General features: G+C 48.5%; 1 protein-coding gene across 1 annotated transcript; it reads right to left on the bottom strand.

Moving 5' to 3' along the window:
• Positions 1–9,004: 9,004 nt before the first annotated feature.
• On the bottom strand, positions 9,005–14,145 carry LOC117752681 (ZP domain-containing protein-like). The gene is made up of 11 exons (XM_034570239.1): positions 13,998–14,145; positions 13,718–13,856; positions 13,413–13,629; positions 12,480–12,621; positions 12,250–12,393; positions 12,099–12,157; positions 11,604–11,794; positions 11,098–11,498; positions 10,419–10,518; positions 10,042–10,234; positions 9,005–9,950 (listed from the first exon to the last, which is right to left on the bottom strand). Exons 1-11 carry the CDS (start codon positions 14,108–14,110, stop codon positions 9,814–9,816), a joined length of 1,836 nt encoding a protein of 611 aa, XP_034426130.1. The 5' UTR covers positions 14,111–14,145; the 3' UTR covers positions 9,005–9,813.
• Positions 14,146–24,568: the final 10,423 nt, after the last annotated feature.

Below are 24,568 nucleotides of genomic sequence, written 5' to 3'. Positions count from 1 at the left end.
AGTAAATCTTTATTTTCAGCGTTGGGTTAGGGTTAGTTGATGGATAATAGTCGTCTTTATTTTTCTTTTTAAAGTGTAAAATACCAGTAATCTCCAGTTTCAGGTAACAAAGCTGTGCTTAACAAACACAGTGGGTGTGTACTTACAGTGAGTGTCTAGTATCTAGGAGGAAGTTCATGCTCAGAACATTCCACTGAGCCCAGTTGGCTTAATAATGACAATGTGTACTTAGACATTGAATGAAGGCTTTTGTAAACCTGACATGTGATTGTTGAATGTAATCTGATGGCTCCGTTCACCTGAATATCTAAGACACATCTGAGAGAAACAGAGATACCTCAATCAATCATCTGTTTATTTTCAGTTACAGGAAGCAGCTCGTGTTTGAGTGAAGACGGTTCAGCCGAGGTCGGAGCAGCTGATCGGCCGGGCTGCTTGTTGAGCCACGAGACTTTGACACGGTCACTAAACAGAATAGATTTGTAAAAAGATGACCACACATCAGCTTTTAGCTGCAGGACTGCGCCACTTGGACCCAAGCATGTGACTAATATCGTATAAATGATATAACCTTTTATAAAATCATATAATAATAATGATAATAATAATAATAATAATAATAATAATAACAATAATAATCAGAATAACAATTACAATAACAATAATTATAATGCCTGTGTTTGTATCGCACTTATCTAAACAAACCTTGTTATTCTACGTGCGGCCTCATGTCAAACCTTTCAAGGTGAGATTAACAGCACCTGTCATTAACAGAAGAATCTGTGTGGCTGCCAGCACATGGAGCCCTGCCAGTCAGGCTTCTGATGCACATCACTAATGTGACACGTGTTTGACTCAAAGCACCGAGGTCCAGGTTCACAGACACGTCTTCTTCAATCCTGTTTCCTGCGACCGGCTCAAATAACAAAGACCAAAGGCAAACAAAAGGCCAGACATCATCTGAGCCGTGAGTCACCACATGTCTTTGTGTGAGCTGCATGCATCAGATGAGACTGACTGACTGATTCCTACAGACCAGATGAGACTGACTGACTGATTCCTACAGACCAGAAGAGACTGACTGACTGATTCCTACAGACCAGATGAGACTGACTGACTGATTCCTACAGACGAGATGAGACTGACTGACTGATTCCTACAGACGAGATGAGACTGACTGACTGATTCCTACAGACCAGAAGAGACTGACTGACTGATTCCTACAGACGAGATGAGACTGACTGACTGATTCCTACAGACCAGATGAGACTGACTGACTGATTCCTACAGACGAGATGAGACTGACTGACTGATTCCTACAGACCAGATGAGACTGACTGACTGATTCCTACAGACGAGATGAGACTGACTGACTGATTCCTACAGACCAGAAGAGACTGACTGACTGATTCCTACAGACGAGATGAGACTGACTGACTGATTCCTACAGACGAGATGAGACTGACTGACTGATTCCTACAGACCAGAAGAGACTGACTGACTGATTCCTACAGACGAGATGAGACTGACTGACTGATTCCTACAGACCAGATGAGACTGACTGACTGATTCCTACAGACGAGATGAGACTGACTGACTGATTCCTACAGACGAGATGAGACTGACTGACTGATTCCTACAGACGAGATGAGACTGACTGACTGATTCCTACAGACGAGATGAGACTGACTGACTGATTCCTACAGACGAGATGAGACTGACTGACTGATTCCTACAGACCAGATGAGACTGACTGACTGATTCCTACAGACCAGATGAGACTGACTGACTGATTCCTACAGACCAGAAGAGACTGACTGACTGATTCCTACAGACCAGATGAGACTGACTGACTGATTCCTACAGACGAGATGAGACTGACTGACTGATTCCTACAGACGAGATGAGACTGACTGACTGATTCCTACAGACCAGATGAGACTGACTGACTGATTCCTACAGACGAGATGAGACTGACTGACTGATTCCTACAGACCAGATGAGACTGACTGACTGATTCCTACAGACGAGATGAGACTGACTGACTGATTCCTACAGACGAGATGAGACTGACTGACTGATTCCTACAGACCAGATGAGACTGACTGACTGATTCCTACAGACCAGATGAGACTGACTGACTGATTCCTACAGACGAGATGAGACTGACTGACTGATTCCTACAGACCAGATGAGACTGACTGACTGATTGCTACAGACGAGAATAGACTGACTGACTGATTCCTACAGACCAGATGAAACTGACTGACTGATTCCTACAGACCAGATGAAACTGACTGACTGATTGCTACAGACGAGAATAGACTGACTGACTGATTCCTACAGACCAGATGAGACTGACTGACTGATTCCTACAGACCAGATGATACTGACTGACTGATTCCTACAGACGAGAAGAGACTGACTGACTGATTCCTACAGACCAGATGAGACTGACTGACTGATTCCTACAGACCAGATGAAACTGACTGACTGATTCCTACAGACCAGATGAAACTGACTGACTGATTCCTACAGACCAGATGAAACTGACTGACTGATTGCAGCCGATCGTTCGTCACACCCACTGGTTTTGTCTGTGTGACCTGAACTTTGAGCATTTTGGCTGAAAATAAACAAAATGTTACAAACTATGACATCATCATCATTTCCTCTGTGTTGGAACATGAGCATGAAGAAGTCAACAGTAAAGAAGTATCTGGACTCACAGTGCAAACTTGCAGGAACCTCTGCAGCCTCTGAAGTGAGACTGTTTAAACCTGTTTAAATTCTGTCACTGGAGCTGCCAGTGAGGGATCATGAGGAGGTCCTGTTAATCCAGTGACCCTCCCACCAGGCCAGGCTCCGCCCACATGGGATTATACCGGTGTTCACTCATGTCTAATCCGTTTAATAAACATGTGCCACATTTGTATTGTCCATTCTGAGCCTCTGCACTTGGTGACGCAGAGAGGACGCACATAGGAAGCTTACCTGTTGTGTTGATGTCTAAATGGGTCTCTGATGTCTGAAACTGCCTCCGTGGTTCAACACAAACATGAAATTCCAATCCAGAAGTTGAGAAATTTCAGACTGGACCAAAGTTGTGGATATTGTCAGCCATTGACTGTGAGTCTGATTGAACCAAAGTAAACATGGTGTGGAGGTGAGAGACAGAGTGAGACACATGGCAGAGAAACAGAGTGAGACACATGGCAGAGAGACAGAGTGAGACGCATGGCAGAGAGACAGAGTGAGATGTATGGCAGAGAGACAGAGTGAGACACATGGCAGAGAGACAGAGTGAGACACATGGCAGAGAGACAGAGTGAGATGTATGGCAGAGAGACAGAGTGAGACACATGGCAGAGAGACAGAGTGAGATGTATGGCAGAGAGACAGAGTGAGACACATGGCAGAGAGACAGAGTGAGACACATGGCAGAGAGACAGAGTGAGATGTATGGCAGAGAGACAGAGTGAGACACATGGCAGAGAGACAGAGTGAGACACATGGCAGAGAGACAGAGTGAGATGTATGGCAGAGAGACAGAGTGAGACGCATGGCAGAGAGACAGAGTGAGACACATGGCAGAGAGACAGAGTGAGATGTATGGCAGAGAGACAGAGTGAGACGCATGGCAGAGAGACAGAGTGAGATGTATGGCAGAGAGACAGAGTGAGACGCATGGCAGAGAGACAGAGTGAGACGCATGGCAGAGAGACAGAGTGAGATGTATGGCAGAGAGACAGAGTGAGACGCATGGCAGAGAGACAGAGTGAGACACATGGCAGAGAGACAGAGTGAGACGCATGGCAGAGAGACAGAGTGAGATGTATGGCAGAGAGACAGAGTGAGACGCATGGCAGAGAGACAGAGTGAGACACATGGCAGAGAGACAGAGTGAGACGCATGGCAGAGAGACAGAGTGAGACGCATGGCAGAGAGACAGAGTGAGACGCATGGCAGAGAGACAGAGTGAGATGTATGGCAGAGAGACAGAGTGAGACGCATGGCAGAGAGACAGAGTGAGACGCATGGCAGAGAGACAGAGTGAGATGTATGGCAGAGAGACAGAGTGAGACGCATGGCAGAGAGACAGAGTGAGACACATGGCAGAGAGACAGAGTGAGATGTATGGCAGAGAGACAGAGTGAGATGTATGGCAGAGAGACAGAGTGAGACGCATGGCAGAGAGACAGAGTGAGATGTATGGCAGAGAGACAGAGTGAGATGTATGGCAGAGAGACAGAGTGAGACGCATGGCAGAGAGACAGAGTGAGACGCATGGCAGAGAGACAGAGTGAGATGTATGGCAGAGAGACAGAGTGAGACGCATGGCAGAGAGACAGAGTGAGACACATGGCAGAGAGACAGAGTGAGACGCATGGCAGAGAGACAGAGTGAGATGTATGGCAGAGAGACAGAGTGAGACACATGGCAGAGAGACAGAGTGAGATGCATGGCAGAGAGACAGAGTGAGATGTATGGCAGAGAGACAGAGTGAGACGCATGGCAGAGAGACAGAGTGAGACACATGGCAGAGAGACAGAGTGAGACACATGGCAGAGAGACAGAGTGAGATGCATGGCAGAGAGACAGAGTGAGACACATGGCAGAGAGACAGAGTGAGACGCATGGCAGAGAGACAGAGTGAGATGTATGGCAGAGAGACAGAGTGAGACGCATGGCAGAGAGACAGAGTGAGACACATGGCAGAGAGACAGAGTGAGATGTATGGCAGAGAGACAGAGTGAGACACATGGCAGAGAGACAGAGTGAGACGTATGGCAGAGAGACAGAGTGAGATGTATGGCAGAGAGACAGAGTGAGACGCATGGCAGAGAGACAGAGTGAGATGTATGGCAGAGAGACAGAGTGAGACACATGGCAGAGAGACAGAGTGAGATGTATGGCAGAGAGACAGAGTGAGACGCATGGCAGAGAGACAGAGTGAGACACATGGCAGAGAGACAGAGTGAGACACATGGCAGAGAGACAGAGTGAGACGCATGGCAGAGAGACAGAGTGAGACACATGGCAGAGAGACAGAGTGAGACGCATGGCAGAGAGACAGAGTGAGATGTATGGCAGAGAGACAGAGTGAGACACATGGCAGAGAGACAGAGTGAGATGTATGGCAGAGAGACAGAGTGAGACGCATGGCAGAGAGACAGAGTGAGACACATGGCAGAGAAACAGAGTGAGACACATGGCAGAGAGACAGAGTGAGACACATGGCAGAGAAACACACACAGAATGAGACACATGGCAGAGAAACAGAGTGAGACACATGGCAGAGAGACACACACAGAGTGAGACACATGGCAGAGAGACACACAGAGTGAGACACATGGCAGAGAGACACACAGAGTGAGACACATGGCAGAGAGACACACACAGAGTGAGACACATGGCAGAGAAACACACACAGAATGAGACACATGGCAGAGAAACAGAGTGAGACACATGGCAGAGAGACAGAGTGAGACACATGGCAGAGAGACACACACAGAGTGAGACACATGGCAGAGAGACTTAACCTCTTCGCGTGACAAGAATATGTTGCAACAGGAAACAAATAAATAGTCTCAGACTTGTAGCTGTTACCGTCAGAAGCGAGAAGCAGACAATTTCCTGCTCTGTTGGCTCAGTGGGGGGTCACACTTTCAGAAATACCATCGACAACTGTGACACTCGACAGTCAACTCTCCCTTACCGCCAACATTACCGCTCCTGTTGATACATGCTGCACAACATCAGGAGAATACGCCCCCTTCTCACTCAGAAGGCGGCGCAGGTTCTGGTCCAGGCCCTGGTCATCTCACGCCTAGACTATTGCTATTGTCAAACAAACTTGAACTGCAGTTTGTGTTCAAATACAAGTTCATTTAAAGCAAATCCTGTGATTCTCAAATCCAGGGCTCCTACTTACCTAGAATCTCCTATCCTGGTCCACATTAACACTCGTTCTAGTGTAACCAAGGGTTACACTAACCAGCTGTGTGATTACTTAGATAGTTATGGTTTGTTGGAAAAGGATTTAGAATCATCACAGCACAGAAACATTAAAGGGGACATAGCATGCAAATTCCACTTTGTTAGTGCTTCTACAGGTTAATGTGGGTATCTGGCTCATGTCTACCAACCCAAAAACTCTGGGGAAAAAACACTTGCGCGTTTTGTTATAGTTCCTCTAAGTCAGAAACGTCATGCTTGAGCGACTCGATTGAGCTTCCTGGGTTTTGTGTCGTAACAAGGTACTGGAAGTCTCCCTACATGGCCTTGGCCCACCCCCCACCTCATCCCCCCCGCCCCCCCCCAGCGCAGCGCCGTTCTCCAGCACGCAGCCGCCTGGCTGTTCACACGGGACGAGCATTTCTCCGCTGGTCAGCCCCATAGACTGTATATATAAGGTCAGCCCGCGATTCTGCTTTCTCCGCTTGTTGTTGTACCCGTTGAATGTCGGGGTTCGGGGGTAAATGATGGTCTTCATAGCCCCCCCCCCCCACCCCTCTCTTTCTCTCTCTGTCTGTCTGCTTGTGTGCTTGTAGTGGGGGGGGGGGGGCAGAGGGGGACATTTAATTATGTGATTGGGAAAATTAAAACTCCAGGACAACAGAAGGGGAATACAAAGTATGGGATGCATATTTGATCATTTATATCAGATAAAATATGTAATTTATATCGTTTAAAATCATGGGGGGAGAGGGGGGAGGGGGGAGCTGGCTCATTAGCATTTAAAGGAACAGGCACTCAAAACAGGTCACTCTGTGGAGGGCTGTTTTATACAGGGTAAAAAGCTGTTTGAAATGATCCTTGTGGTATTTTGACCAAAGTATGTTACAGACATTTCATTAAGACCCCAAGGAACCATATCAACTTGTGGTAAAATGGGCATGCTATGTCCCCTTTAAATTAAAAGTTACTAACGAGCTTTTCATGGCCTCAGATAATGGACTTGTCTCTGTACTCGTCCTGTTGATCTTTGTGCAGCATCTGACACCACAGATCATAAGATTCTGTTACAGAGACTGGAACAACATGTAGGGATCAAAGGAACATTAGACTGGTTTAAATCATATTCATCAGATAGATTTTAATTTGTTCATGTTAACAATGACTCCTCCATGCACACACAAGTTAGTCATGGAGTTCCACAGGGTTCTGTCCTTGGACCGATTCTCTTCAACTTATATATGCTCTCCTTAGGAAACATCATCAGAAAGCACCACTGTTACGACCTTAGCTCGTGGATGGAAAGGGAAGTACATGAACCAGTTGGAATTGGTAGTTGAAATTAAAGTTATTTATTTACAGAGTTCCATATAAAGATTCAAACAAATGATTTGAGGCAAACAGAAACAAAGGGATGCAAGTGCTGCTAAAACAAATAAATAAATATAACCAAAAGAGGACTCTAGCCTAGAGCTAATGATGCTTATTCCACAGAAAAAACAAGATGCAAAAATAGTCTCTACTAATAAACACTAAACCTGCTATCAAAACACAAAGTAAGCAACACCCCGGAAACTTCTAAGGCTATACAGAAACACAATAGGTTTAACACTCACAAGTAATTCACATCTAATGCCTATAAAAACAAAAACTGGAACTAGTCAACAATGACATTGGACAAAAGGATCTGTGGCACGCTGCTAAACAGCCGCCACGAGTGAAGCTTCAGCTGGAGGTTATAGGGCAGATGCTGTCCCGGTGATTGGTAGGGCGGCCTGGGGATCTGACGCCGGCAGGCGCTGCTGAGTGAAGGCAGGCCACGCCTCCACCCGTTGGGCCCAATCCTGCATCGGGGACCACAGACTACTCAACATACACACAGAGAAATGACATATCCCAGGGAGATAGCCTGGCAGCCGTAACAACCACGTACACTTCCATTGTTACGCAGACGACACCCAGCTGTACATATCTATGAAGCCTGATGAATTGAATCACTTAGTTCAACTTCAGGAACGTCTCAAGAACATCAAGGCCTGGATGACCCAAAACCTTTCACTTCTAAATTCATACAAAACTGAGCTCGTTGTAATGGTCCCTAAACATCTCAGAGAAACACTGTCTGACCAGATAGTCACCTTGGATGGTGTTAGTTTGGCCCCTAGCTCCACTGTGAGGAACCTGGCAGTTATGTTTGACCAGGACATTTCTACCAGGCTCCTCTCCTGTGGAACCAGCTCCCACTCTCGGTTCGGGAGGAAGACCCCATCTCTGCATTTAAGGTTAAACTTAAAACGTTCCTTTCTGATGAAGCCTATAGTTAGGGCTGAGCCATCCCTTAGTTATGCTGCTAAAGGTCTAGACTGCTGGGGGAACTCCCATCATGCACTGAGCCCCCCCACGCACCACCGGCTGGTGATGACATATCACTCAGGTCACCTCATCCACAGCCTCCACCCACAAATGAGCTGTCTCATTTTCATGCACGAAGATATTTAACAACAATCATCCACAAATTAAACATATCCAACAAAATAAAAGTAATTTAATACAATAATAAAATGAAAAACAATTCATATTGCATTCTTTTCTTTTTGTGTGTGTTGTATATTGTCACCTACAACATTTTGTACAATTGTACCAGTGTGCTGTCACACACACACATTGTCTTTCGCTCCTGGTATTTCACATGATGGCCTAATACGATGATACAGGGAAGATTCGCGAGGAATAGATTGCTTCTGTCTGGATCGCTCAAGTGACCAATCCTGCTCCTATTTTCTGGATTTATGTCAGCTTTTTATTTATTTATGTATGTATTTATATATTTATTTATACTTAAGTCATTTTTCGTCCTCCATATTTACCAGATAATCTGCGGATTATGCTAATTGCATAAATATCCCACCACGCAACTCAAAGCATTCTCTAAGTCTTATTTGAAATGGAAACCAGAAGGTAGTATTCAGGTGGAATAAACCATTAAAAGCACAAGTAGTTAGACTGAAAGTCGTATTTGAGTGGAAAAGAACTCACAGGAAATTACTTCGATTAGTATTTGTTGTTTATTTTTAAGCCGAACACCAAAAAAAAGATTCAGTTCCAGTTTCCCAAAGGTGACAGTGACATAAACACATCTCTGCTTTAGACTGTTGATCAAACAAAACTTGACATATGAGAATTTTCCATGAATTGAGAAAATAATGGTCAGAGGAAGCAATGATGATGATGAAGCTGCAGCCTGAATCACCATGGTGACCATCCCTGGACCAAGAAGAACAGCATCCCGTGCTGTTGCTTCATTCCTCCAGGTGACTAACATTTGGATTTTGCAGTTTGTAAATTGAGGTTTGGCGATGACTCTTATCAGGAGGTCACATGTTTGCAACTTGATATTTAATGTACATATACAACTCAGAGCGACATCAACCACACTCAACCATCTGACACTTCCCTGAATGACTTTGCATTGACAAACACTTCAGTGTGAAACAGAGATACAGTATATATACCTAATATGTATTCAGACACATGAGAAATGTGTGTGTTGGAAAGTAAAAACACACATTTCAATCAGAACACTTGTTTAAATCATATTGTAACACATCACAAATGGAACAGTTATAAAACCACATGAGATCCCGCCTGTAAACACCACACACCTTTCAGATTTGTTCAAAATAAAAGTTAAATCTTACAAAAAGCTGCAGACATTCACAAGGATGTTGATATGAAATCCATCTGCTTACATTTGCACCTGATTAGATACATAAACCCCCACCAAAAACCATGAAAGAAGACTTGGTACAGTCTGAAGTGATCAATATAAATCAGTATTTCACACACGCTGCTGATTTAACTCTCAAATGTTGGCAAAGGTTGGTATTTGACCTTTGACACTTTGGCTCTGTACACGACCACTCCGCAGACCATGCCGACGGCTGCAAGAACACATCCAGCGATGAACACCAGGTTCAGATTCAGGTTGGTCGCTGAAGAAAAGAGAAACACAATGTGAGTCGAGCTTTGTCCAAAATCAAGCTGGGATTCTGACGAGGCAGGTGTGCTCCAGGCGTGTCATACCTGTGGCTCTGACGCTCTCTGCCGATCTCCGTAAGCGCAATGGCCCCTGGGAAACGAAGTGACTTGCACTCTGGATGACAGCCTCTCTCTTGGAGCGCGGGGGGCTTGTTGACGTAGAGTTAATGCAACCTTTGGAACACCTGGTGTTGGAGTTCCCTGCTTCACACATCATGACCGAGCAGCTGATGTACACCTGAACACAACAAGACACGCCGTCGATATGTCAGCAGACGTACAGATCTAGAGTCAAACCTCTGCTCCACTTAATCCTCAGTTACTGTGTAAGGTTTTTAAAACTTGTCCATATATATATATATATATATTCATGTACACTGTCCCTTTTTAATAAACAAAAGAAGTTCTAATCCACTGCTGACCTGATTGTTCAGTCCGATGAACTTGAAGGCCTCCATGCTGAACTTGAATTCTTTCTGTTCAGCGGGGGAGTGGATCTGAACAGTTGGATCCATTTTACACCTTTTCAAAGGAAGAAGAAAGAAAAAACACGGTAAGAACAGTGCCCCTGCACTTAAACGCCACTGGGGGGAGCATAGGCGACACCAAGACTAAGTCATAATGGATGAGAAATGAACCAAAATAAAAAATTGAGGCACGTAAATGTTTGTCAAAGATGTTTCTGTCATTTCAGGTCTTATCACACTGATGTTTGTTCAAGTGTTTCTGATCAGTTTGGTTTGAATTAGTTATTTGATGATGTAAGAACAGGCTGAGATCATGATTGACAGCTGAGCCTGACTTGCGGTTGGCCGAGCATGTGTTTGGGAGGGACCTGGAGGCCACAGCTTCATTTCACCATCACTAAATGTCTGAGTTCATATCTGAGATATTTTGGCTTGATTTCTAGATGGTGGGAGAAAGTGGAGATTCTTCATTCATCTTTATTTAGAGGACGGACGTGACAGGCAATCGTTCACACTGTCATTCAAAGGCCCAGCTAGCTGCAAATCCTTTGACATATTTTACGTCCTTTCTTGAAGGCACCTTTACCCCTGACAACCAACATCTGCCTTCAAACAGTAGAGTGTGTTTTCATACCCATTTTCAAAGATGGAGTAGGTCGGTTGGTAGTTGGGGTTGTCGTATGGTGCAGCTCGGCAGGACTCCACAAACAGCTCGGTGTTGTTGACCGAGGAGGTGGCCTTGATCTTCATGTAAATCCTTTTCCCAATGTCGTACTCCAGAGGATATGCTGCTGGATCCATCATGGTTTGGAACTGGTTGTTAGGGTAGAACTCAAACTGGTAGGTGAACGTGCCGAAGCCCTTCTCCCACACAGTGATGTTCTTCCTGTGTGCCACGAAGCTCAATGACACGTTTCCTCGTTTTGAGTACTGGCAGTAGAACTGCACCTCCATCTGGTGCTTCCTGGTGATCAGGTCACTGGGGTTGTCCACCGTGGTGATTTCGTTCTTGAAGATGAAGTTCTCATTGTCTTCCTGCAGGACAGAAAGTTATGAATTCAGTCCTCATGCAGTAACCGACAAACAAGAAGCAGCACTGGTAACTGAGTGTGTAGTGAGATGAAATGAGGCCCTCGCTACCTCGATCTGAGTGCCGCAGGCGTTGAGGGGGATGATGGCGATGATGTGAGTGCTGTTGGAGTGTCTCTGGAGGCTGCAGGCCGTGTTGGAGGGATCATTGAGCTGCATATGATCCTCATGGAGTCGAGGGAATGAGGCTTTCTCAACCGATACTGTCATTGAGGACTCGTTGCAGATCACATGGGATTTAACTGGAACAAAAGAAGTACATTTTAAACCATAACCTTTTCAGTACTTTACATATAGAAATATAATAAATATTCTATGTGATTACTGATATTTAGTCTTTATTTCATATTGATGTATGTTAGATGTTAATGTTGCTATTATTTTGTTGTTGTCAGGATTACCATGACGACACCAGCCTTATTGTATGGTGTGTAGTTCAAGTTCCGGTGTTTTTCTGCCCTCTGCTGGTCAAAAAGTGCTTGATGCAGTTTTCAGTTGTGCTAAAAAAACATAGACTGCTGACAGTGATGTATCCTGGTGACTCACCTATTTCACTCCTGGCTTCCACAAGAACACACCTCATCTCGGACTGATAGACGGCAGGCCTGAAAAACATTTGTGAACATATGTGAAAAGTTAAACGATGGTTTCCTACGCACATGATGGTGTCAATAGAGAACTGAAGTCCGAGACTCACGATTTGACGGCTTCAACAGCAAAGCAGATCACGAAATGTTGTCCGTGGTCATCTGGGAGCGGCGTCCACCTGAGGACAAACTCTCCTTGTGTGTTCTGGGACTTTTTGATATTCGCCGGCCCACTGACGACGATATTATTTATTCTGTGTGAAAACAGAACACAGTTATCGTGCTTGCTGAGATGTTTTGTTGCCACAAGGCCTCAGCGATCTCGTTGGTTCTCACTTACTTTGCATCTGTGGCCTGCGCTTTGACTCTGATTTCCAATTCCTTGTTGACCTCTGCTAGGAAACGACCTCCATTTGCAGGTGTTGGGGTCAGAAACTTGGGCAGGAAAGCTCCCTCCTGACATGACGGAGCAGGGGGGTCCACTGGAATTTAACAAATGTGATAAGTATTGAACAGCAATTAGCAAACTGCTACTGAGTCTTTTGTTAGTTGTAAAATCTAAATAAAGTCACAGCTCAGTAAAAAACAAAAACTTAGGATTAATATGTTGAAAGAACGTCTCCTACGACTAAATGGTAATTTTTTTATAAAATGAAGAACATGTTGTTCTAAAGCCAGAAATGCAAGAGTTAAGGGAAATACAAGGATTTTGAATAACAAAGAATTTCATAGTGAAGAAGTTAAACTTCTCACAAATAAAACAACAATGTCAAAGTAAAAATACATGACAAAAATAACATAAAAGAATAAAACAGTAAACGTGTGACAGAAATTTAATGATGAAAATCATGCGATGTGTCACAATAAGACTCTTTCTGCTGTATTTCCTCAGACAGGAGGCTCCAGAGCTTCGGAGCTCTTTTCTAAACCTGTGTTCCCTGAAGTCCTCAACCCAGAATCTGGAACAGTTCAAGGCTTCTGCCAGAGGCTCTCAAAGTACATGCAGGGTTGTACGAGTATAAAAGATTCGCAAAACACTGAGGAAGTGATTGAAGAAAAAAACTTGATTCTATTAAGTACAGGAAGCCCTGGTCTCAGTATTTTGTGAACATGTGTCACACATTAGGACGTTCTTAGAGGTCCAACACTTATAAAGACTTTTATCTCACTGAGCCCAGAGCAGCAGCAACAGGACCTCTGCTTGGTGGGACTTAAAAAGAATTGGCTGATTAAATATATTGTCATGTGTCAGGAAAAGTAAAAACATACTTACCAAGAAAAGAGAATTGCATAGGAAGTTTGCTGAGAGGAGTTGGGGTTGTGGTGGCCGCTCTCTTTCCTCTCCTCACGGTCATCGGAGCCCTGTAGGATCTGGATCCGTCTCCGTATTGCAGATTGATGTAGCCTTGTGGGAAATCCTCCACCACCATCTCAAGTCCAAAAGCCTTGATGTTGGCTTGGGTGTAGTTGTAGTGCAATGTGCAAGAGCCCTATCAATGTGAATATTTATTATTAAAGGGAGGCAAAGCGTCAATGCATTAAAATACAAAGTATGGAGATTCAGATTTCTCAGCTGACCTGGTCTAAGAGGAAGCCTGGTGGCAGGTTGCACCTGTCGCACTCCGTCCCGCTGACGTTTCCATATCGACATTGAACTTTGTCCCCATCAGGATCAAAAGACGTGAGCTTGTATGTCCGAGGGCAGTTCTGAGGAACTCTTGAATGGACACGATAACAGGAGTTAGTAAAAAAAACTAAAGATGGAATCATCAGTGTTTAAAACAAATTCAAATTCTCCAGTGTCTATGATAAAAGGGTTAAAGGTCGACAAGTTTCCAGGTATCTGCAGGAGACTTACCGGAGGAAAGGTAGGATGCTGATGTCTGGTGATCTGTTTGGTTTCCTGGTGTCAGACCTCTTTCCCAGATCTACCTCAGTCAGTAGACGCCAGTTGTTAACAGAATTGGCCATTGAGCGCCAACAGCAGCCACTTGACCTGGTGTGTGTGGAGCAGATCGAGGTGTGTGAACATGACTGTTGTCAAGCAGGGTTTATAAATTAAATAATGCTCCACAAAATGTACTCAGTGAATACATGTTAAGAGCAGAAAGGTGAGGCAGTTTTATTTATGAAGCACATTTCTTACACAGAAGAAGATTCAAGGTGCTGCACAGAGACATTAAAAACAACTCAGGGACAAAATTCAATAAGTTTTTATACTTTGAAATGTATTGTCATGGCATTAACTCTTTGAGATGTATCACCCTGACTTCGAGGGGGTCCCAAACACATAAACAGTACAAGGGACAGAAACAACAAACAAGTCCATTGCAGATAACTTTACTGGAAATAAAACCAGTTTTAACTTAGTCTTACTAAGCAGCAAGTGAAAGTTAAGTAGCCTTAAAAAGACTCACCTCATCTGAAAAGGTTTGTCACTGCTAACAATAGTCGTGAAAACTGTTTCAGCCTCACAAGTGTTTACTGGCGTGTTGGTGTTCCTGTCAATCACACCCGACGGACGTTTAGCGACATTGAGACAGTTGCTCCCGTAGCACCTCCACGACAGGTAGTCGCAACTCGTGAAGATTGACTTGGTGCGAAGGTCCACCTGCGGGGAAAGATCAGAATGAACGCTGTGCTTCCAGGTGGTTGCTCTGGAACTACGGCCGGTAACTAATGCTGGTAACTACGGCCAGTAACTAATGCTGGTAACTACGGCCGGTAACTAACCGTGACCAAGTTTAATTTATTTCATCCGTCTTATTTGTGTTTTATTTCCATGTATTTTGTCAAGCACATTGTAACCTTGTCTAGATAAGTGCTAAACAATTATAATTATTATTATTGTTGTTATTATTACTTTGTCTTGTTCAAAGCTAATTAGGGGTGAGAATTGGAAGTTTAACAGTATCCAAATCTTTAAGAATTTCAGATGTAAAATGTATAAAATTACTATTATTATTAAATCAATACATTTTTTGTGGCCTTGATGCTTAACTAGAAAACCAAACAAAAGAAATTAAGCTCCCACAAACACAAGACAACAGTAATAATGAAGAAGAATAAGACATTTCTATCATGGACCAGATTCACACATTGTCTCTATGTCATCATTGCTTCTCTCACCCTGTACGTTCCATCAGGGTTTTGTCCTCTGTAGGTGAAGGTCGCACTTCCCCCTAATAGATGTGATGCAGACGCCAGTGAGACCAGGAGCAGCTGAAGTAGGAGCACCGCTGTGGAAGCCATGATGCAGTGAACTGGTCTGTGTCCCGGGTGCCTCTCACATCCACCTGCAGCATCTTTATATACTGTAAGCTGGAGTTTGATGGAATGCACATTCGGGTTGAAAAGAATGCAGCACCTGCAAAACCGGTTTGAACGTAAATTATTGTTACATGATTGTTATTGAGCACATTTTCACCAGTAACAAGCTCCAACAATAGTTTAGAATCGTCCGAGCAGAGGAACAAGAAAGTTCTCCTGATTTCGTATGAAGTTAAAGTTCTGACTGTCAGAACAGAGCTGCTGCTTCACACTTCTTATATGAATGAAATGACATCAGAAGAAGTTATTACATGGATGCAGGTGTATTCACAGAAACTAGTCCAGACAAAGTCACAGAACTTTACAGGCTTTTTTCTTGAATAAGTTTTATTGATTTAGCTTTATTGATTCAGCTTTATTGATTTAGCTTTATTGTCCGTCCTGGGAGAGGCTTCCCTGACATGTGACGTCTGAGGTCTCTACCTTCTCTTCCTGGTCTGAGGTTTTCTTGGTGGTTTTCTTCAATCTTGATGAAGGTGAAAGGCAGTTGATGGCTTTGTTCAGCCCAGTGAGACAAATAGTGATTTGTGAATAGGGGCTATACAAATACAATTTGATTGACTGGCTCTTCTTAGTACGATTTGGTATGTCAATGATATTATCTGGTGTACAAGCCCTTTATTGGTCACGTCAGGGAACTGGCAGCCACCAGAATCATCAGATCAGTGCAATGCACGAATAAAGAGTTTAAGAGCGGTGCTGTCTGTCAGGATTCAGCAGCGTCTGTACAAACTGGGATTAAATGAGCTGATTCATATAAACACTCATTATTCTGTCCTGTGAGCAGGAACTTGAGCACGTGTTGTTTTGCAGTCGTACATTTTCCCCACATACGATTCATAAAACATGGTGGTACTTTCAACCACTACTACAAACACTCAGGCCACAAACTTGTAGACAAAAGTAAATCTTTATTTTCAGCGTTGGTTCAGACTTTGTTGATGGACAAACGTCGTCTTTATTTTTCTTTTTAAAGTGTAAAATGGAGCGACACCTGCGAGTTAGTTCAGGCAGCCAACTCGAGCTGCGCTGCTCCAATCATGTGACATACATCATGTGACCTCACTCTCCACAACCATCTATAATACACACACACCTTATCAGGTGGTCTATTGAAGTAGCTGCTGCAGTATTGCTACCAGCTGCTTCAGCCCCTCCACCACCCAGCATCCACCTGTAGGCTCCAACGGGGGGTTACAAGTATTAGCTCATCACTCCCATCATTCCTGTGTAATCATATGGGGGAGTGACGAAGTTGGAGCCTATATGCAAAACACTAAACCTGTTCATGCTCAGAACATTCCACTGAGCCCAGGAGGCTGAATGATGACAACGTGTACTTAAACATTGAATGAAGGCTTTTGTAAACCTGACATGTGTTGTGCAATTGATACATTAAACGTCACACCATTACATAGTGTGCCTTTGGGCATTCAATAAATTTGGTTATCAGAAAAAATATTGACTATTAACATTAAAAATATGAATATTAAATAATAACTTTAATTGACTAAAGTTACCTCGGGGCACCACCCTTCAAAGGAAGGGCTAAATAGCCAATTTATTGATTAAGTCTCATGAAAGTACTAACCACAAATTTGGAACTCTGATTAACAATTAAATTAATAACTATAACCAAAATTACCATATAGATAGTTGGCAAAGTTGAAGGATATAGAGTTCTTGACAGGGTAGAGGTTGGCAAAATTCACACTTATGCAACATTAATGAAAACAACATTTGTGAAAGATACATTTTTATTATGAAGATAATAAAGTATAAAAACACAAATAACTAAAGGTGTACTTACTATATAAATATGTGTATGTGAGTATGCGTGTGTGTGTGTGTGTGTGTGTGTGTGTGTGTGTGTGTGTGTGTGTGTGTCTGTGTGAGTGAGTGTGCTTTCAAAATGGTGGCTGGCCACTATGAAGGCAATAAACCATCCCCCCCAGTATGTTTACGACATGTGGCGGGGGTCAGAGAGATGTGTGTGTGTGTGTGTGTGTGTGTGTGTGTGTGTGTGTGTGTGTGTGTGTGTGTGTGTGTGTGTGTGTGTGTGTCTGTCACTGTCTCTCTCTCTCTGTCTCTCTCTCTCTCTGTCTCTCTATGTCTCTCTCTCTCTCTCTCTCTCTCTCTCTCTCTCTCTCTCTCAGTGCATGCTGGGAGTTTGTTGGTGGTGAGCGTGTGAGAGTTTGTGGTATTTTCGCAAATTGCTATAGTTATATTCTAAACTGTGTTTTTGTATGATTGTGTAGTTGTTAGTTGTTGTATTGTTAGTGTGTCTGTGATTGTTTGGCGGTGAGTGAGCCGTGTTTCCTCGGCGGGATGGCGTCCTCTGGGCCGCTGTCCCTGTCTCTGAGACACGGAGTGAGGCTGGTGCCGCAGCAGGACAGCCCGGTGGAGCAGGTGTTGTTGGCGGTAGGAGAGCAGGTGGGACACGGGAACATCTCCTACGCCTCTCGCATGAACAAGGCGGTGGTCGTGTTTCTGAAGGAGCAGAAGTTTGTGGCGCAGCTCGTAGAGAGCGGCCTGGTGATCCAGGACCAGCTCGTCCAGGTGTCCCCGCTGGCGGTGCCTTCCACCCGGGTCACTGTGTCCGGGGTCCCCCCCTTTATCTCCAACCAGGCGCTGGAGCAAGAGCTGAAGCGCTTCGGGAAGATGGCGAGTGGGTTCAGGCCAGTGACTCTGGGATGTAAAGATCACAAACTGAGGCATGTTCAATCCCTGCGGAGACAGGTGTTCATGTTCCTGAGCTCTACCACCCAGACTCTGGATGTCTCATTCCGGGTCAAACATGAGGACGGGTTCTACATGGTCTATGCGAGCTCGGGGAACATCAAGTGTTTTGAGTGTGGGGATGTGGGTCACAAGCGGATCTCCTGTCCCCGCAGACAGCACGCAGTGGGGCCCGCTGTGGCTGCTGTGGCTGCCGGGGGAAAGGAGGCTGTTCCCCCGGAGCTCAGCGAGGCAGGCGGCTCCGCGCTGGCTGGAGGTGCTGCCTGGGGCCCGGTGGTCCGGTCCGCTGCTGTCGGCGGCTCGGTGTCTAAGGTGAGCACAGCAGGAGAAGTGAGCACTGAAAATATAGTTGTGGTCACGGGTGTTAAAGGTTCTATTGTGGTCGGGGATGCGGGTGTTAGCGGCCCGGTGCCAGGTGGCTCTGTGGTCGGGGATGTGGGTGTTAGCGGCCCAGTGCCAGGTGGCTCTGTGGTCGGGGATGTGGGTGTTAGCGGCCCAGTGCCAGGTGGCTCTGTGGTCGGGGATGCGGGTGTTACCGGCCCAGTGCCAGGTGGCTCTGTGGTCGGGGATGCGGGTGTTACCGGCCCAGTGCCAGGTGGCTCTGTGGTCGGGGATGCGGGTGTTAGAGGCCCGGTGGCCGGTCGCTCTGTGGTTGGGGATGCGGGAGGTAGCGGCCCGGTGGCCGGTGGCTCTGTGGTCGGGGATGCGGGTGTTAGAGGCCCGGTGGCCGGTCGCTCTGTGGTTGGGGATGCGGGAGGTAGCGGCCCGGTGGCCGGTGGCTCTGTGGTCGGGGATGCGGGTGTTAGCGGCCCGGTGCCTGGTGGCTCTGTGGTCGGGGATGCGGGTCTCCTGTCCCCGCAGACAGCACGCAGTGGGGCCCGCTGTGGCTGCTGTGGCTGCCGGGGGAAAGGAGGCTGTTCCCCCGGAGCTCAGCGAGGCAGGCGGCTCCGCGCTGGCTGGAGGTGCTGCCTGGGGCCCGGTGGTCCGGTCCGCTGCTGTCGGCGGCTCGGTGTCTAAGGTGAGCACAGCAGGAGAAGTGAGCACTGAAAATATAGTTGTGGTCACGGGTGTTAAAGGTTCTATTGTGGTCGGGGATGCGGGTGTTAGCGGCCCGGTGCCAGGTGGCTCTGTGGTTGGGGATGTGGGTGTTAGCGGCCCAGTGCCAGGTGGCTCTGTGGTCGGGGATGCGGGTGTTAGCGGCCCGGTGCCAGGTGGCTCTGTGGTCGGGGATGCGGGTGTTAGCGGCCCGGTGCCAGGTGGCTCTGTGGTCGGGGATGCGGGTGTTAGCGGCCCGGTGCCAGGTGGCTCTGTGGTCGGGGATGCGGGTGTTACCGGCCCGGTGCCTGGTGGCTCTGTGGTTGGGGATGCGGGTGTTACCGGCCCGGTGCCTGGTGGCTCTGTGGTCGGGGATGCGGGTGTTAGCGGCCCAGTGTCAGGTGGCTCTGTGGTCGGGGATGCGGGTGTTACCGGCCCAGTGCCAGGTGGCTCTGTGGTCGGGGATGCGGGTGTTACCGGCCCAGTGCCAGGTGGCTCTGTGGTCGGGGATGCGGGTGTTACCGGCCCAGTGCCAGGTGGCTCTGTGGTCGGGGATGCGGGTGTTAGAGGCCCGGTGGCCGGTCGCTCTGTGGTTGGGGATGCGGGAGGTAGCGGCCCGGTGGCCGGTGGCTCTGTGGTCGGGGATGCGGGTGTTAGCGGCCCGGTGCCTGGTGGCTCTGTGGTCGGGGATGCGGGTGTTAGAGGCCCGGTGGCCGGTCGCTCTGTGGTCGGGGATGTGGGTGTTAGCGGCCCAGTGCCAGGTGGCTCTGTGGTCGGGGATGCGGGTGTTAGCGGCCCAGTGCCAGGTGGCTCTGTGGTCGGGGATGCGGGTGTTACCGGCCCGGTGCCAGGTGGCTCTGTGGTCGGGGATGCGGGTGTTACCGGCCCAGTGCCAGGTGGCTCTGTGGTCGGGGATGCGGGTGTTACCGGCCCAGTGCCAGGTGGCTCTGTGGTCGGGGATGCGGGTGTTACCGGCCCAGTGCCAGGTGGCTCTGTGGTCGGGGATGCGGGTGTTAGAGGCCCGGTGGCCGGTCGCTCTGTGGTTGGGGATGCGGGAGGTAGCGGCCCGGTGGCCGGTGGCTCTGTGGTCGGGGATGCGGGTGTTAGCGGCCCGGTGCCTGGTGGCTCTGTGGTCGGGGATGCGGGTGTTAGCGGCCCAGTGTCAGGTGGCTCTGTGGTCGGGGATGCGGGTGTTAGCGGCCCGGTGCCTGGTGGCTCTGTGGTCGGGGATGCGGGAGGTAGCGGCCCGGTGGCCGGTGGCTCTGTGGTCGGGGATGCGGGTGTTAGCGGCCCGGTGCCTGGTGGCTCTGTGGTCGGGGATGCGGGTGTTAGCGGCCCAGTGTCAGGTGGCTCTGTGGTCGGGGATGTGGGTGTTAGCGGCCCGGTGGCCGGTGGCTCTGTGGTCGGGGATGCGGGTGTTACCGGCCCAGTGCCTGGTGGCTCTGTGGTCGGGGATGCGGGTGTTAGCGGCCCGGTGGCCGGTGGCTCTGTGGTCGGGGATGCGGGTGTTACCGGCCCGGTGGCTGGTGGCTCTGTGGTCGGGGATGCGGGTGTTAGCGGCCCGGTGGCTGGTGGCTCTGTGGTCGGGGATGTGGGTGTTAGCGGCCCAGTGCCAGGTGGCTCTGTGGTCGGGGATGCGGGTGTTAGCGGCCCAGTGCCAGGTGGCTCTGTGGTCGGGGATGCAGGTGTTAGAGGCCCGGTGCCAGGTGGCTCTGTGGTCGGGGATGCGGGTGTTAGCGGCCCGGTGCCTGGTGGCTCTGTGGTCGGGGATGCGGGTGTTAGCGGCCCGGTGGCCGGTGGCTCTGTGGTCGGGGATGCGGGTGTTACCGGCCCAGTGCCTGGTGGCTCTGTGGTCGGGGATGCGGGTGTTACCGGCCCAGTGCCTGGTGGCTCTGTGGTTGGGGATGCGGGTGTTAGAGGCCCGGTGGCTGTTGGCTCTGTGGTTGGGGATGCGGGAGGTAGCGGCCCAGTGCCAGGTGGCTCTGTGGTTGGGGATGCGGGAGGTAGCGGCCCGGTGGCCGGTGGCTCTGTGGTTGGGGATGCGGGAGGTAGCGGCCCAGTGCCAGGTGGCTCTGTGGTCGGGGATGCGGGTGTTACCGGCCTGGTGCCTGGTGGCTCTGTGGTTGGGGATGCGGGTGTTGGAGTCCCGGTGGCCGTTGGCTCTGTGGTTGGGGATGCGGGAGGTAGCGGCCCAGTGTCAGGTGGCTCTGTGGTCGGGGATGTGGGTGTTAGCGGCCCAGTGCCAGGTGGCTCTGTGGTCGGGGATGCGGGTGTTAGCGGCCCAGTGCCAGGTGGCTCTGTGGTCGGGGATGCAGGTGTTAGAGGCCCGGTGCCAGGTGGCTCTGTGGTTGGGGATGCGGGTGTTAGAGGCCCGGTGGCTGGTGGCTCTGTGGTCGGGGATGCGGGTGTTAGCGGCCCGGTGGCTGGTGGCTCTGTGGTCGGGGATGTGGGTGTTAGCGGCCCAGTGCCAGGTGGCTCTGTGGTTGGGGATGCAGGTGTTAGAGGCCCGGTGCCAGGTGGCTCTGTGGTCGGGGATGCGGGTGTTAGCGGCCCGGTGGCTGGTGGCTCTGTGGTCGGGGATGTGGGTGTTAGCGGCCCAGTGCCAGGTGGCTCTGTGGTCGGGGATGCGGGTGTTAGCGGCCCAGTGCCAGGTGGCTCTGTGGTCGGGGATGCAGGTGTTAGAGGCCCGGTGCCAGGTGGCTCTGTGGTTGGGGATGCGGGTGTTAGAGGCCCGGTGGCTGGTGGCTCTGTGGTCGGGGATGCGGGTGTTAGCGGCCCGGTGCCTGGTGGCTCTGTGGTCGGGGATGCGGGTGTTACCGGCCCAGTGCCTGGTGGCTCTGTGGTCGGGGATGCGGGTGTTAGAGGCCCGGTGCCAGGTGGCTCTGTGGTTGGGGATGCGGGTGTTGGAGTCCCGGTGGCCGTTGGCTCTGTGGTCGGGGATGCGGGTGGTAGCGGCCCGGTGCCAGGTGGCTCTGTAGTCGGGGATGCGGGTGGTAGCGGCCCGGTGGCCGTTGGCTCTGTGGTCGGGGATGCGGGTGGTAGCGGCCCGGTGCCAGGTGGCTCTGTAGTCGGGGATGCGGGTGGTAGCGGCCCGGTGGCCGTTGGCTCTGTGGTTGGGGATGCGGGTGGTAGAGGCCCGGTGGCCGTTGGCTCTGTAGTCGGGGATGCGGGTGTTAGAGGCCCGGTGGCCGGTGGCGCTGTGGTTGGGGATGCGAGTGTTAGAGGCCCGGTGGCCGGTGGTTCTGTGGTTGGGGATGCGGGTGTTAGAGGCCCGGTGGCCGGTGGCGCTGTGGTTGGGGATGCGAGTGTTAGAGGCCCGGTGGCCGGTGGTTCTGTGGTTGGGGATGCGGGTGTTAGAGGCCCGGTGGCCGTTGGCTCTGTAGTCGGGGATGCGGGTGTTAGAGGCCCGGTGGCCGTTGGCTCTGTGGTTGGGGATGCGGGTGGTAGAGGCCCGGTGGCCGTTGGCTCTGTAGTCGGGGATGCGGGTGTTAGAGGCCCGGTGGCCGGTGGCGCTGTGGTTGGGGATGCGAGTGTTAGAGGCCCGGTGGCCGGTGGTTCTGTGGTTGGGGATGCGGGTGTTAGAGGCCCGGTGGCCGTTGGCTCTGTGGTTGGGGATGGTTGTCATGGTGACGATGAGGATGCTGACATGGACATGGACTCTGACTGTGAAAGTGGGTCAGTTGTAGGAAGCACTTCTCAGAGCATTGATTTGTATTCTCTGGAGGAGATTAATATTTTCCTGGATAATACATCCAGATTTTTTCCCAGACATTGGAAAGTTCATTCAGTCAGTTAGCACATTACAAAAGGTGGTGGGGCTGAATCTATTAGATGAAAAGAAACGTTTCCGCCTAAAGAAATTAGTCACCGGGGTAAGAAAAGGGTTAAAGGTATCAAACACAAAAATGTTAAAAAAGATGAAAGTGTCAAAATAAACATGTTCTTAAATCACTGGGTGTTCCACTGTTGTTGTTTGTTGTTCTCTCTCTCTCCTCTCTTCTCATGCAGGGTCTAAGGGTAGCATCATTAAATATGAACGGGGGCAGAGATGCAAAGAAGAGAGCTGTCTTATCGGAAACAATTAAGCAGAAGAGCCATGATGCAGTGAACTGGTCTGTGTCCCGGGTGCCTCTCACATCCACCTGCAGCATCTTTATATACTGTAAGCTGGAGTTTGATGGAATGCACATTCGGGTTGAAAACAATGGGCTAACCCTAACCCTAACCCAACCCAACTGCAAAACCGGTTTGAACATTAATTATTGTAATTATTGTTATTTAAATGTTACGCACATTTTCACCAGTAACAAGCTCCAACAATAGTTTAGAATCGTCCGAGCAGAGGAACAAGAAAGTTCTCCTGATTTCGTATGAAGTTAAAGTTCTGACTGTCAGAACAGAGCTGCTGCTTCACACTTCTTATATGAATGAAATGACATCAGAAGAAGTTAGTACATGGATGCAGGTGTATTCACAGAAACTAGTCCAGACAAAGTCACAGAACTTTACAGGAGTGGGTTTGAGATCCCAATGAAGTTTCAGTTTAGTGTGTGGACCAACTCATCTACAGTATACTCATGTGTGTACTCATGTAAGAATAGAGCAACTGTATTTCTATTGGGAAACAAAATGGAATCCAGTGGTTCGGGTCTTTCAAAGCTTGTTAAAACATTTAATAAGCTTTATTTATTAAGTTTAGTAGGTGTTTATGGGATGTTCTATGATTGCATTTCTTCTTAATCCTCTAAAACAAGAAAACTGAAATTTAAAGGGTGTGACCGGCATTCAATCTAGTATGTGTCACTCTGATCAAGTGTGTTCTGAAATCCTGTGGGAGTGGCAGATGTTCAGATGTGTTCACTCAAGCTTCTCACATGATTAGACTCTATTTGCCCCAGGCTCATAGCGTCACATGGATTGGACTCGTTCACCCATCGCTTCTTTATGAGCATTGCGTGACAAGAACATGTTGCAACAGGAAATTTATAAATAGTCTCAGACTATTAGCTGTTGGCTCAGTGGCCAAGTGGGTGTCACACTTTCAGCAATACCATAGACAACTATGTGGTAGCCCTAACATCCGCTGGTGGCCACTAACACCTGCTATAATCTACTGGTAGTTGGAAACCTAAATTGTGCAGAAGACCTTCAAACGTACATCAAAATCAAGAAGCATCTCAATAAGCAAAGGTAAGAGATCAGACCATAGGTTCTACATCAAACTATTATCATCATTATGATTATGATGATGATGATTATTATTATTGCAAATGTCCCCTTTGCAGAACTAATAAAGGACTTCTTAATCTTAATCTTAAGAGTTAG

This window comes from Hippoglossus hippoglossus, chromosome 3 (genome assembly GCF_009819705.1).
Source record: "Hippoglossus hippoglossus isolate fHipHip1 chromosome 3, fHipHip1.pri, whole genome shotgun sequence".
NCBI lineage: Eukaryota > Metazoa > Chordata > Actinopteri > Pleuronectiformes > Pleuronectidae > Hippoglossus > Hippoglossus hippoglossus.
Note: the sequence above shows the minus strand (reverse complement) of the source record. Positions and strands in the feature narration are given on the sequence as shown.

Coding starts and splice junctions, on each gene's coding strand:
- LOC117752681 (XM_034570239.1), bottom strand. CDS start 14,110: ATGGCCAATTCTGTTAACAACTGGCGTCTACTGACTGAGGTAGATCTG. Junction 11,795..12,098: donor GGAAGCCAGGAGTGAAATAG/GTGAGTCACCAG, acceptor CTTTTGTTCCAG/TTAAATCCCATGTGATCTGC. Junction 10,235..10,418: donor TCATCGGACTGAACAATCAG/GTCAGCAGTGGA, acceptor TGTTGTGTTCAG/GTGTACATCAGCTGCTCGGT.